The following is a 14,653-nucleotide window of genomic DNA, read 5'->3' as shown; positions in this document are numbered from 1 at the left end:
GCATTAAGGATTTATACTTTAAAATAAAACAATCTTTTAATAAACGCGTTGATAAATGTATTGAAGTCAGAGGTGGACATTTTGAGCAATTATTGTCAAAAAGGCATATTTTTTACTAATGTACTATTTTACTGTTCATTACAATGTTTAATTCTAAATAAACCTCTGCTTTTGACATTTCTAAATTATTTTAATTCTTTCAACTATAAGCATTGGAAGTTTGAAAGCCAAATATCTCGGAGTCTACCTTTTTTTTTTTGTAAAAAAAGTTGGAAACTAAGAATTTGGTACCAAAGATGAGACAGATGAAAGTACAAAAAAAATATATCGTTTTCAACACATTCAATCTACGGCAGTTGGCGTCCTCTATAAACTATAACCAAAATGTGAACAATTTGAATTCCTCTGCCCAAAGAACCACAAAATTTCAAATTTCAATTGCAACGTTTTTGCTTCGGGAATCTACCCATGAATTTTGGCCCAATACCTCGGGACCACCCTGTATATATTTTTTATTAAGGATGGCAGAATTTTCCAAATTTAAATACTTTTTACTTTTTATGGTAAATTTTTTAATTCTATAAATACATAATATAAAAATTTTCAATAAAACACAATATATCAAAAAATACTTTATTTACAATACTACATTAAAAACTATTTTAAAAACCTGTACAGTTGAAAAGGAAAACAACCGTTATCAAGGTAAAAAATATTTTACAAATTTAAAATTACAAACATTTCATATAGGTACCTACACTATTTGTATAAAAAGAAACTCAAACTTTCACTCTAGAAGGAAAAAGCTTCTATATCATTCAGTTGCAGCAACCTCATTCTAGAGAATGTCCTTGTTAACAAGATGCTTTTATCAGAATGTTTAGTTTTAGAAAGTTAAAGTGAAAATAGTCGCCGCAAGCAGTTAATCTAGGTGAATAAAATTGCATGATAGTGGCCCTATAGGAGGCCGCATTATGGTATTGCAGTTTCCAATTTCTTTGAGTGCGAACTCCGGCCATGTGCATAAACTTCGATTACAAAGATGTTTCGAAATATCCAGATACTTTCGAAATGCAATTGTGTACAATAGAAAAATATATGGTTCAGGCTACCGAACTTTGCTTGTTGCAATTAGATGGTGCTACTGTTATAATTCTTTTCTAAATCAAATGTTCAGTTTCTTTACAAACTCAATTTATTTTTCAAGACTTTTAATATCTTTCAACTGATAATTATCTGTTGTGATTGTTCAAGAACTCCTAAAGTGAAAAAGGTGATGATGAAAAATAACAAGAATATTAAAAAAAAGTTTTATTACATTAAACTCGATAAACCATTTGCTCAATGGTACTGAAAAAAAAAACAATAGAAACTATCATAAACTATAATTCCACTATTTTAGTACAATTTAAAAAATAAAATAGTCTTAATGATTGTAAAAATATTACAAACTGGCACTAAATTCAGTTTTATAAAATCATTAACTCCCATTTCTTTTTCTAAAATTGAACTCGACTGTACAAAACATTTGGTATGATAATGTAGCAATACTGGAAGGAAAAAATAAACTGATACAAGTTACATAAAAAAAATATCAACACATTGAAAATAATGTAAATAAATCAAAGTTTTTCATTCACTTCATCAATATAATCTGACTTTACTTACTTTACAAACTATAGTTTCAACAAAAGCACTGAAATTACAGACCTCAAAGATTCATATTGTGTCACTTTCTTCTTACGAAGATGATGCTGAATCAGTTTTTTCTGGTTTCACAGCCTGCAAATGGAATTTAATTGGTAACAAACTTATTTTTCTATTTAATATTATTGCAGCTACACACAATATTTTCAGTCGAGGCATTTTAATAACTAGATGTAGAACTCGTAAAATAGATAATTTTGCCAAAAAAAAGGAGATATTAAATATTTTAACAAAACTGAATTGTTCATATAACATACAGGATGTACGCTAGAGCATGGCTCAAAATCTACTATAAAAATTAAATAACACATTCACTGCGGTACATACCTCCGGGGGTATGTACTCATTATAAAAAATATGTGAATCTCACTAATTTTACTGTACATAAGTACAAACATGAGCTTTGCGCACCTGGTATAAATCCTGTCAAATAAAAAGCACGATATATGAACGTTTCTTTAATGCAGTGTTTTTCAAAGTGTGGGTCGCGACCCCCTGGGGGGTCGTGATGCCTCTTTAAGGGGGTCGCAGTTACTTTTAGAGGCTTTTAACGTAAAAAAAAATAAAACCATTCTAGTTCAAAATGTTATATTTATTAAGAAACAGTTAATTGCTCATCGCATCGGCCACTTACACGCACGCGTGTTGTTAGCTCTACTGTCGTATCGCTTTTCCGTGAAGACGGTTGGCGACGCAATCGATGTAAAAAATCCGTCTGTTTTAGGTACTTAATTACATATTTAGCCGATACCTAATTATGAAAATAAATAAAAATGATTTGCAGATTCGATATTTATCACATAAAAAAATACAAGTTAGAAATAGCGGAGGATAGGGGGTCGTGATATATTTTTCCATACTAAGGGGACCGCGACATGAAAAATGTTGAAAAACACTGCTTTAATGAATAAAATGTCTTCTTTGAAATAAGTTAACATTCACAGTGTTGCGTGATTTCTCAATGAAAATCTTTGCCCATACAAATGAGAGGCTGCATCTACACTTTGTCAGTATTCACCGCAAATTAAAAAAAATGTCTCCAAGGTCATTGTTTTCTTGTGGCTGTTTAAAAAATACACAGAATCACTTATTTTTACAAATTCTACATCCTGCTCAGAAAATGTACCAGCTACGAGTACAACACCATGTGGTGTCTCAATAAGGCAATTATATTCCATTTTAATACTTTGCATTTGCCTAAACAGAACTAAAAAAATGCTATTACCGACTAGAGGCCACAGCAGTCACCAAATCTGTGTTATAACTTCTGACAGCAATGTGATTTAAAGGGTTAAGCTGCAATATTACTCCAACTAATAATAATTTGATGTTACCACATATCTAACCCATATGCGACACTCGGAGAGGAAGGGCTACTTTGTGCAACACGAATGGACATATATCCAAGTTAAAGGGACTGGACGCATGCATATATTGGGGTATAAATCGAAACAAAACAGCTGTGTAACAATGTTAGATAATATTTTCAGTTTACTATTTTTTCGGCAATAAACAGAATATGTATGAAATAAAGAACTGTAAGGATACATCAATTTTGTAGAGTAAAATAATTCTATTTTCTATTTCTATGTTGGAATGTTTAAAAAGGTTATTTATTTTTAAAACTGGCGTTTTAATTAACAATTATTAGGCGAGTATTGTTATGTCATAGGCAGTTACAAAGGATGCCTAAATCAGTATTGGAAATGCAAGAAAGAAAATAAAAACATACATTTTTTTCAGTTTCATAAAGAACAATTGTAAGTATAATTATTACTTTCTATATGGATAATCTTAAATATAAAAATTGTTTAAATATTAAGTAAATTATTACAATATAAATTGTTCTTTTAGATGTCGAAGTTTACTGTCCCCAAATGACATATTTTCTATGTTCATTACTCAGTTAGATGACATATTTGTAAATTTGATTGATAATTGGATTTGTAATTACCTAGGAAGCACCATTTATAATTTTTGTAAAGATGTACCTCCAATTCAAGATCCCTGTCCAAATTTTCCTATTTCATAAAGTTACTTATAATCTATTAATCAAAATTTTTGTAAAATTCCTAATGTAAAAAATGTAAAATTAAGTATAGCATATGTGTAGTTTGTAATTAATTAATTTTAATAAAAAATTAATAAACAATGAGCAATTTTATTTTAATACATTAGTTATTTAATTTATTGTCCCGTTTAGACAGACACTTTATCAAATTAAGTGAAAATTATGATAAATATAGGTGTAGGCATTTTATGTGCCCATTCATTCAATATTCCAAATTTTTATTGCTCAATCTGACAACGTTTAGCAGCCAGTTTAAATGGACAAGGTCAATGGTGGCATTGGTGTCTTATCAAAAGAGTGTCGCATATGGGTTAGACATGTTATGTTACTAAGTACGGACATTTACCTTAATTACTGCACTTGCGTACTGGTTCAGAAAATTATTTTCTTCCAAATAGCAAAACAGTGACCGCAAGCACTCGATTTTCAATGTCAATCGGCGGTTGTGACGCTGCAACATTTTATTCTTGAGCTTAAGGTCTGAAATGGTTTTTTTCGCAATATGCCAACATATTCTGGCTCTAATTGGGTTGTTCATATCATCAACAGAACAGTCGCCAAAGAAACGAGGTTGACCTACCCACCTGAAAAAAAAATTATTTCACTTTCCTATTCTCATTTCAATCAATCTAGTATGTATGCACGATTCTTTTAATTTTGCTGTTAAAAAAAAAATATTTATTCGACTAAATGAATATTTCGAATCAAATGTATCAAAAATTGAAAGAATGTTTCGTACAAATATTTTTTTCCATAGAGTACCTAGATTCTTTCAGAAAAAATATTAAAAAAAAAGTTGAACTTGAAAATAAAATGCTGAAATGGAGTAAATGGTTTTAAGGCTTTCATGTTCTGTGCTAATATTTAAAATACAATGGTTTTTCGAACCAGAAAAACCATTGTACTTTAAATAAATGGTGTCCAAAAAATTTAAATTGTGTGCCATTTTCATTTTGAAGAGTTGGTAGCATTGTACAGGGTGATATGTTGTAGTTAGACAAAATGGACGATGGACAAGTGAGTGAAGATTGTGAAAATTCATTACAAGTACAGTGTGTAGCTGAGACTGTGCGCAAATTAAGTGGAATTTTCAGTAGAAGGAACGCCCCAAATGAAACGACTAGCCTCGTACTGGAGAATCAGCAATTGGACGGTGATTTTGATAAGAAAATCATCTTTAGCTAAGAGACATTTCCATCTTAGTGGGTATGTGAACAAACAAAATTGTCGAATTTGGACGATCACTGTATACCCAAAGAGTGTCATTGCAATTTGTCCATTCTTTTTTTAAACGAAGTGACTATCGATGGAGAACGATATGGAGAGATGCTATTGAATTGTTTGTAGCCTCATTTGGATGGCATGAATTTGGATGACATGTAAATGAAACTATCCAAACAAAAAAAATTCTAACGTCATCCTACCTATACATATTTCACACCATTTATCAAATTCCAAATACCCTAACAATATTATCTCTTAAAAAAAATGTTGGTAATGAATATGTCAACTTGTTTTTTGTTACTTTCTTGTTTGCTGTCAACCGTTGTCCTTGAAAATAACCGAGTGTCATTATTGTTATTTAGTAAACCTTAAACAGTCGTTTAGATTCTGTTGTCTTTACCGAAAACATTCTTTTGTGGGAACGGCACCCTTAACAGATTTTAGTTATTTGGGACTAATTAATCTTGGAAAAATATTAGATGAAATATGACATTATTAACTAGAAACCTACTTGTTTCTAATTCTCGAAGAAGATTCTTTTACTTCTGCTTCCTCATCACATTCTGAAGTTGATAGTACATATGGTGAATTGTGGTCATCGGATTCAGTTGAAGAAGACTCATTATCTGAATTTTTGGAAACTTTTGAACTTCTATCAAGCTGCAGTGGAGATAGAGACCTAGAAAAAAAGCTAATCAGTTAAATAAATACTTCCCGTTTTATAGAACTAGAAAGACCAACGTAGACCAATAGTAAATTATATATCTGAATCTAACGTCAGACAGTGAGCAATTAAATTTGTTTGCATTAATCAATTTTTACCTTTTGCGATGGTGCTTTTCTTCATCTTTGGAAATTACAGAAGAATCATCATCATCATCTATAACAGTCAAAAATTCTAATCTGCAAAGTAAAAAAAATTTAATATTTTTTTCACTGCAAAATTTATTTTTATCTTACTGGTCATCTTTGATTGCTGGAACAGTTTCGTCGTAAGTTGTACTTTCATTGTCACTTTCCCTGAAAAAAAAATTAAACAAAAATTTAATTAAAAATTTTCAGAATTATTTTCACATTTTATTTGCTTTATCCATATGGGGATTTAATTGACAACATCAAGGGAATCCAACTTGTGACGTCCTAGTGTTTTGATGTGATGTTATTCTCAAAAATGGAAACAAGCAGGAATACGAATGAGCCTACAGACACAAAAATAAGAAAAAAAGAGGAATATCTGGCAACAATGTATCTCTCACAAACAGGGTGATTTAGAACTTATCCAAAAAAATTTGGGAATAGATGCGGCATGAAAAATGTAGTCAATATCGTTAAAAAAATTTTTGTAAAATCCTGTTTCCAAGAAAAAAAATAATAAAGTTGTAGTATTTTAAAGCCTTGAATAGCTGGGCTACTGTAGTCTCTAGTGTCATTCATGTTATGCGCTATACGCAATTCACTCTCTCTTTCTCTCTCGACGTGGCAGCAGGCAACTCCGAATACTGAAATCCGATTTTAGTAGGTATTACATTACTTTTCCAAGTGTCAAAAATGGCTTACGTGTATAGCAACTCGGAGTTGATGGATATCGTTTTAATTTATGGTGAAACAAGACAACATTTGTGTTAGTTCGTAGAAACTGTGGAGGACGTGTCCAAATGTGTTTACACGTTGGTGGCCAAAATTTTGAACAGTTTGTTTTAACATCAGGTATTTCAAATTATTTTATTAAGTAAAACCATAAATTAATTTCATTAATTAATAATAATAATAATAATAATACTGGCAGAATTTGCTGATGTAAAATAGGTTGCGAAATTCTCTCGAGTTTTTGTCCGTTTTTCTATTACACTTTGACTTCAGTGGGGTCAGGTTTTTTCAGAGCCATGCAAAAGTATTTTTAAATCATTTTCGAACTATCCGTTTTGATTTTTTCTTACAAAATTGTATTTGTAAGAGTCCTTTGTACATCCAAATTTATTTTTGGATAAGTTCTGTATCATCCTGTATGAGAGAATGCAATAACAAAATCAGCTGCACCTTAGGAAACCCAAAATGAATACCATCTATAACAATTCAAGAACTGATGAAACAATCCTTAAAAAATACATTTTTCTGATCAGACATTAGGGGTCTCCCCCTTCCCTTTCTGTCGAGAGATAGAACAAAATGTCAATAATAAAAGTTATGCGCAATGAATCCTATTCATATTTGTACTATTTAATATACCTGGATAGGAAACATTTCTGAGAATAATTCAACTCTGTTTTCAAATTTCGAGTCAATATCTTTAAAATTTTTTGAAATAATTAATAAAAATAAATTAAAAATTAAAATTTAAACACTATCTCTAAAACGAAGCACACAAGTATCGCTTGAAAAATGACGTGAAAAAATCAACAGTTCTGAAACACAGAGCAGATATAGGTCATGCGATAGACATAACTATATAAGAATTGTAGTAAGAGATAGAGAGAGAGGGGGGAGAGAGGGGGAGAGGGGGAGAGGGAGGGAAGGAGAAAGAGAGGGAGGGAAGGAGAGGGAGGGAGGGAAGGAGAAAGAGAGGGAGGGAGGGAAGGAGAGAGGGAGGGGGAGGGAGGAGGGAGAGAGAGAGAGATAGCAGATTTTAGCCAAGACTCTCCAGGGTGGCGACAAAAGTCCAGAAGAATCAAAATAATTTCAGTTGAGACAAAGGGACAAACTACCTGGAATTTTGGAATGAGTCATTTGAAAAATGATGTCTCCTGAAACATCAAGAAACCTAAACCGACGATGTTTGTTCAACCATTGACAACTGCTGTAGTAGTATGCAAGCCAATCTTTAGACAAAATATCATATTTACAATAAATTTCAATGTTAAAACACATTTAAAATGCTTAAAATGTAATGGTATTATACAGTCTTTGAAAACCATTCCATACCTTTTTAAAGAGGGTGTATAAGCACCTCTCCTTTCTGTCGTCATATTCCTTCTAGCTTCCATTCGTGTCATTCTTTTCTCTGATTCGGATAATGGGCGCAATGATCTTGAATTATGTATACTTCCTTCTCGTTTAACCTCGCGTTTAACTGACCCTATTCTAGATCTACGAATAGGATCAGCTTCTTTGGCTTTCTAAAAAATGATAGTTAAATTCGATGATGAATGACATGTCAAAGAGAAAGGAGGAGGTTCAATAAAGACTTATCAGAAATTGATCCTAAACATATGGAATGTTTTTTGAACCCAAAGCAACAATATTAAATCGATTCTAGGCAAAACGGATTAAACCTCTCCACCCAAAACACTCAAAAACTTTTAATAATATAATAAAACCATTTTTCTTACACCTGATGCACAGAATCATATAAATAACATTTTTAGTGTACAAATTAAGTAAAATATAAAATACTTATACTAATATACTAAAAAAAAAACTTTTACCTCTGCCCCTCCACCCTTGACCCCCTTCTATGTAACCCCTGAAAGATACTGAAGAATATTAAAGATATTTTACAAAAACATTTATGTGTCAGTCTAATATAAACAATATTGAAATGTTTCTAGTTTAAAGATAGGTCAATCCACCTCCTTCCATTTGAGCGCCCATCCGGTATATCTTTTTCTTCCTTGTACCTCCATCTTGTTTCTCTAACTTTTATAAACAGACATAAAAATAGGGTTTAAGTATAATATTACAGTTCATTTCCAATATTTTTTGTTATAGTTTAATGTGAATCTCCTTGCCTGTCTTTAATTGGGGTGCTGGCTTTACATGATGTAGAATTTCTTTTATATTCAATTCTTTATTTAAGTATCTTTTAGAGATTATGCACTTGAGTGGGAGGGGGAGCAGAGGGGGAAAAGAGTAAGAATTTACTTTTTTACTTTTATGATTATAAACAAGTGTTTTTACTTGCCCGAAAAATATTATTTATATGATTCTGTACATCAGATGTAAGGAAAATGGTTTTATTACACTTTTAAGCATTTTTCAATGTTTGGGTTGGAGGGTTGTATCCGTTTTGTCTAGAATCGATTTAATATTGTTTCTGAAGACTCAAAAAACGTATTCCATATGATAGGATGAATTTCTAATAGGGCTGAAAACCAGTCTTATTGACCCTCCTCCTTTATCTGTTTCTTTTAAAAGTAATCAAAGAAAAATTGAAAATTTTGATTTATAAATTTTTTTTAATTAAAATCAAAAAAAGATGAACCCTTAAACTCAGACTTTGGAGAACTGAAATATATGGTAATATTAGGTGTTGCGCCTACTAGAGCAGAAAAAACAGTTAATTTTTGTATTTCTTAATCCTTGGCATATCTGGTAGGGTCTGACAAATCCACTAATGCATACAATTGCGGATATTATTTTAAATTCCAAACTTAGCGTGTCCTGCACTTCAGTAGCTTCGCGTTATGAATTCAAGATCACTTTGACGCCCCTCCCTCATTCTGGAGCATACTCCTGTGCCCAAAGCATGTGCTCAAAGTGCATATGGGTATGAGAGACCAAACCAGGCATACGGTGTAACTTTCTATAGGTAAGTGAATTTTCTATTGTGTTTGCTGTAAAAAATATATTGTAATAAAAAATATCTAGACCACTGACAGACGCTCAAATAAGTAATGCTTTGGACATTGATGAAGACGAGTTGAGTCTGATCATGTGTGTATAGGGCAAGATTCAGATGAGGAGGAGGAAGTTCCTGGTGAAGAAACACAAGAAGCAGAAACTTATAATGATGATGAGTTGAATCAACTGTTAATTAATTTTATTGCAAGGTCAATCTATAAAAGCAAAGACAAGACAAGATATGGTACCATAATCCTCCAAGTTTTTGTGTCCGGACAAGAAGTAAAAATATTGTTACAGGAGGATCACCAGGCATAAAGCCTCATCATGGTCGTTTTTTTTTTTAAAGAATCCTTCATAGACCTTGCAGTCCTGGGCCCACCCCTAGCAAAAATCCTAGCTACACCCATGAGCCTCATGCTAAAAATTATAGTTACTATTTGCTGTTAATACATAACAACATTTAATAGTGTTTAAAAATAATTACCAAAAGAATTTTATCTCATTCACAAATGTAAGATTTTTAACTTTAAACGTAAATATTAGATGTTTGTTACTACAGTAGAACCCCTCATATCCGACCTCAGGATGTCCGTCACTCCTCTCACCGAAATATAATTGATTTTTTTAAATGAATTTACATATGTACCTTCTTGCACACCATATAGGTTGTGTACCACATTATTTCTGTTTACCCTTATATTTTTTTCAATTACATTTACATAAGTACTCGTTTATGTGCGTTTTTATTAATTTTTGTTGTTCCTTGGATTATTCGACCTTTTTTGTGTACCGTGGGTGAGGGGTTTATTTGTAAGGGGTTTACTGTTTTAACACAAGATTTATTGCCATATGTTTGTGCATTTAATTTCATAAAGAACATCACAAGATAAACCAAAAAATAATATGAAAACCATTCTAAAGTCTTCCCGTAATTAAAAAAAATTATAATTTTATTATAAGTCCATTAGGCCCACCACGCATTCGTTGTATCTTCTATCCACCAGGCATGCCAAGGGTTAAAAGCACCACATCTGATTTCTTATATTTGAATTATTATAATTAATATTCCACATTAAAGTGAATAGCCACTTTATCAATATCTCAAACGATTTATTGAAATTAGAAAATTAATTCTGTGGAACACTGGAGTTCCCCATATAGCGTGTTTATTAAACATACGACAAAAATTCAAGGGGTTAATCCCTGGACTACTCTAATATTTTGTGCTCTGATAATTTTTGAATAGCGGATTTGTTCCGAAGATACAGATACAGGGCGACAAAAATTTTCAACAATAACAACATTTTATTACCCAAAACTACATGTAAAGTTTCTTAATCCATAAGAACTGTTGAAAATGACTACCCCCAGCTACGATGCAAGAATTCAATATTCTCATTGATTGCCGAACTCTTTCAAAAACACCAGGATCGCTTCTTATTGAGTTACACCCAGCAATTATCCGATTTTTTAAATGTTCCACATTTTCCACTGGAGTAAGTGGTTACTTAGTATAAACTAATGACTTTAGATGGCCCCATAGGAATTAATCCAGGAGGTCTAAGTCCGGGAATCGAGCAGGCCATAGGTCCATCTCGACCAATCTAGCAATCTTCGTATGTTACTGTTAAAAACTCAAGAGCAACCACACTAAAATGCGCTAGTGCACCATCGTGCATAAACTGCATTGCATTTCTTGTTGCCAATGGTACATCCTCCAGTAACTGAGGTAACGTTTGTTCAAAAAAATTGCGATACACGTTTCCTGTAAGTCTTCCTTGTAGAAATACCGGTCCTATTAGCCAGTCACTCACCAACTCAAACTTTCAATGAGAAATGATGTTGAAAACGATCTTCAAGTATTTCATGCAATAAAATGTTATTTGCAAAAATTTTTCTCGCCCTGTACCTAATCATATCAAAGGACAATTACTCTTAGAATATTCCAGAGAATAACCCATTGAATTTTTGCCGTATGTTTAATAAACACCCTGTAGATGTGAAGTTTTAATTCCAGTTTAAAAAATGCAGTAAAGATGAGTTTTTCATGTATTTGTGTCGAGGTATTTGTTAATGTTCAATTTTAAGCTATAAATAATTCAAGTAATTCTTGTGTACTATACTATTCTAATATTTTTTATATAAGAAAAAGTACTTAACAAATATTGTAAAAACATCCAGATATTTACCGAACACAGATGGAACAATGAATTTTGTTAGTGAACCTTAAACTAAGGCAGGTACTTTTGTGCAAAAATTTAATGAAGGTTATAAGTACATTATATACTTCAATATATGAGCAAATTACCACTACACATCTGAAACTTGCAGACAAAATGAATTTGGTCAAGCTGTAAGTCACAAGAATATTAGTAAAAATTCACATAACAGCTAACAAGGAAATATTGGGCTAGGACGTTTAAAGGGAACACTCAGTATTTCTAAAGCAATAAAAATAGATGACACATTCTACCATTGACGACCATCACTTCCATTAATTCAACACACCCGTAAAATATAGACAAATTTTAGTTATAAAACTATTTACGTCAATTTACAAATCTGTTTCAAATGGAATTCTTCAGTCTCCCATATCTAATTCAAACTTGTCACTCATAGATATTTTCATTTTGACAATAATAGTAGTTATTAGCATTTTTTTCCATTTCTGATGCATTTACCAAATTCTTAATGTTTTAAAACTCCATTTTAAAATAAAAGAATAACGGAGAATGTTAATAAAAATTTACAAATGGATAAATTTCACTTGATTCCTGAAATGCAAGCATCAGATAACCCATATAGGGTCCATTCCCCACTCCACTACTTTGCCACTATGCATCCTACCCCCAGGCTCACATTAATTTGATTTATCTGTATAGACATATAAGAAAACAATCTTTCACATTCTTAAAAATATCACATTTTCACAATCATGATCACAAAATATAAAATTCATTTTGTAGTAAGGAGTAATTGTAATTAACTAAAAATATTTTTTGTCCTGGTTTGATATACTGATATGCTCTGCAGAATGAAAATAATACTCGTGAACAGGAAATTTGATACACTACAGGTGCCCTGATAATCAAATTTATCGTTGTTTGATAGAATTGCAGATAGAAACTAATATTTGAATTATTGGGAGTTAATTTTTGGTAGTGATGTCAAATACAGTTACTTTTTAGTACTCAGAGTATTCGTTACTTTCATCTTGAGTACTCGTTACTTTGTATTCGTTACCGAGTACAGTTATATGTATAGTTCGGTCGGCACGATATGTGGCTTTTTTTCTACGCTGACTTCCTGTAAAAGTCAACCACAAGCTCGAAATACCCTCCTACATTGTCAATATTAGCAAATAAACTTTTATCCATCGTGGCTACATATGTTCCAAGTGAACGTATATTCTTTAAGGCAGGTCAAATAATAACAGAACGGCGCAATAATAGATTATTAAAATCCAAGTATGTAAACAAAATCATTTTTCTAAACAGCAACGATTTTTTATTTATTCATAAAACTTTGTAGTAGTAGGCATTCGCACAAAACAGTAAATAGTTTAGAATTGATAAATTACATTATTTGTTATTTTGGATATTTATTTTTTCGTTAGGTATTTCTATTTTTATAAGACTAATTTCTATAAGACAAGAGTAGAATATATACTATATTTTTTTGTTTAAAATAAATAAATTTAGAAAATAATTATTTATTTAAATGTTATAAATAATTTAAGTTTTGTATGTTTATATGTTATTTACGTTCTTCAGGTGCATAGGTATCTACTATACTGCAGCAAACTACGAATTAAATAATTACATTGATTAATTACTGATTAAATATATTTTACAGCTGTTTAATTAAATGTCAACAAAAAGGTATTTCATCTTAAGTAACAATCCTATATGTTGACGACAACGCGACTACTTTTTCCTTGCGATACTGGTCGAACGAGTACATGATAAATATTCCAAGACCCGATACCCGATACAAAATATTTGTATCTATGAGCCAAATCTGAAATCCACGCGTTCAGTAAATATTCCGAACTGAGTCCGAATATTACCGATTATCGTGATTACATGTATCGAAACTTAAAAAGTATCAGTATCCAATACTTTTCTCATCGAATACTCAGTATTCGTTACTTATTCAAGTAACGGATAAAAAGTAAAGAATAATTAAAATTTACTTATGTTTACTAATAGTGCACTCATGACCTACCTCTGCACTCAGTAGTAATATGCTAATTAATTGCTGCAGCAAGAAATTAAGGAGTTTCTTTTTTGTGATTTTGTCCACTAAGTTCAAAAAAATTTAAAATAGTAAATAATCTTACATACCAAATTTGGATTTGGAACAGCATCTATTTTCAATCTTTTTTTATTCTTACTAAAATAAAAATCTGTCTTTTCAAAGTGATCAGAGCAAATTCTATCATACTTTTTCGGAACCCAATTAACCATATTTATACACTCGATCCATTTTTCGTACCTCTTGGGATTCCTTGGAAACCTTCAGCAAAAATTGAGCAAATAGAATAGAATTTTAAAGAAAAATTCAAACATCTTACCTGTGAAAACTTTTATGTCTAGTATGCCTCATTTGATTTTTACAAAGTAGGCAGGAAACCATAATGCTTTAGGCTGTACTAGTATACTGCCCAGAAAAAATTATGAGATAACTTGTTCAGCCACACCAAAATTATGCTTCAAAATAACATAACCTGTATCTACGTATGTTTTGTGGTATCTACCATAGAAGAAAAAAATAAATGGAAATAGAAACGAATGGCGGATGGAATGGAATTATTTTGGTTAATGCTCCATGGTTTATGAATAATAAAACAGATACTAGGACTGCATTCAACTACAGCTTATGGGCCCCATATTCTTTAAATAGTGTTTTCCGCAAAGACAAATAATTTCAAACATTTAATAACTGAATAATCTAAAGCTTATCAAATAATAGGAATGTTATGTCATGCCATCTGGGTATTTTCAAAGACGCCGCAGTAAAACGAATAAACAGGTGCAAAAAACGATCAAACCATCAAGGTTTTAGGTACTGAAATCTTCGAAAATACTA

At 31.5% G+C, this 14,653-nt stretch overlaps 1 protein-coding gene across 2 annotated transcripts; it reads right to left on the bottom strand.

Annotated features, from left to right (window-relative positions):
• Positions 1–1,296: 1,296 nt before the first annotated feature.
• LOC108903909 (THAP domain-containing protein 4) lies at positions 1,297–14,367 on the bottom strand. Of its 2 annotated transcripts, XR_001964219.2 has the most exons (9): positions 14,139–14,367; positions 13,909–14,080; positions 7,922–8,115; positions 5,963–6,022; positions 5,825–5,905; positions 5,514–5,681; positions 4,125–4,362; positions 1,669–1,782; positions 1,297–1,550 (listed from the first exon to the last, which is right to left on the bottom strand). XR_001964219.2 is itself a non-coding variant. In XM_018706252.2 (8 exons), the coding sequence occupies exons 1-8, from the start codon at positions 14,198–14,200 to the stop codon at positions 1,741–1,743; spliced, it is 1,017 nt and encodes a 338-aa protein (XP_018561768.1). In that variant the 5' UTR covers positions 14,201–14,367; the 3' UTR covers positions 1,297–1,740. The 2 variants fall into 2 exon arrangements, 1 of the variants encoding a protein (XP_018561768.1); XM_018706252.2 differs by having other exon boundaries at positions 1,297–1,782.
• Positions 14,368–14,653: the final 286 nt, after the last annotated feature.

Source organism: Anoplophora glabripennis, unplaced genomic scaffold (assembly GCF_000390285.2).
Source record: "Anoplophora glabripennis isolate ALB-LARVAE unplaced genomic scaffold, Agla_2.0 scaffold123, whole genome shotgun sequence".
Taxonomy (NCBI): Eukaryota; Metazoa; Arthropoda; class Insecta; order Coleoptera; family Cerambycidae; genus Anoplophora; species Anoplophora glabripennis.
Note: the sequence above shows the minus strand (reverse complement) of the source record. Positions and strands in the feature narration are given on the sequence as shown.

What these genes read in the sequence shown, in the direction of transcription:
- LOC108903909 (XM_018706252.2), bottom strand. Translation starts at nt 14,200, where the DNA reads ATGGTTTCCTGCCTACTTTGTAAAAATCAAATGAGGCATACTAGACAT. An exon ending in AGACATAAAAGTTTTCACAG is followed by an intron (nt 14,081 to 14,138) that starts GTAAGATGTTTG and finishes TTTTTGCTGAAG; the next exon opens with GTTTCCAAGGAATCCCAAGA. An exon ending in CTGTTCCAAATCCAAATTTG is followed by an intron (nt 8,116 to 13,908) that starts GTATGTAAGATT and finishes ATCATTTTTTAG; the next exon opens with AAAGCCAAAGAAGCTGATCC.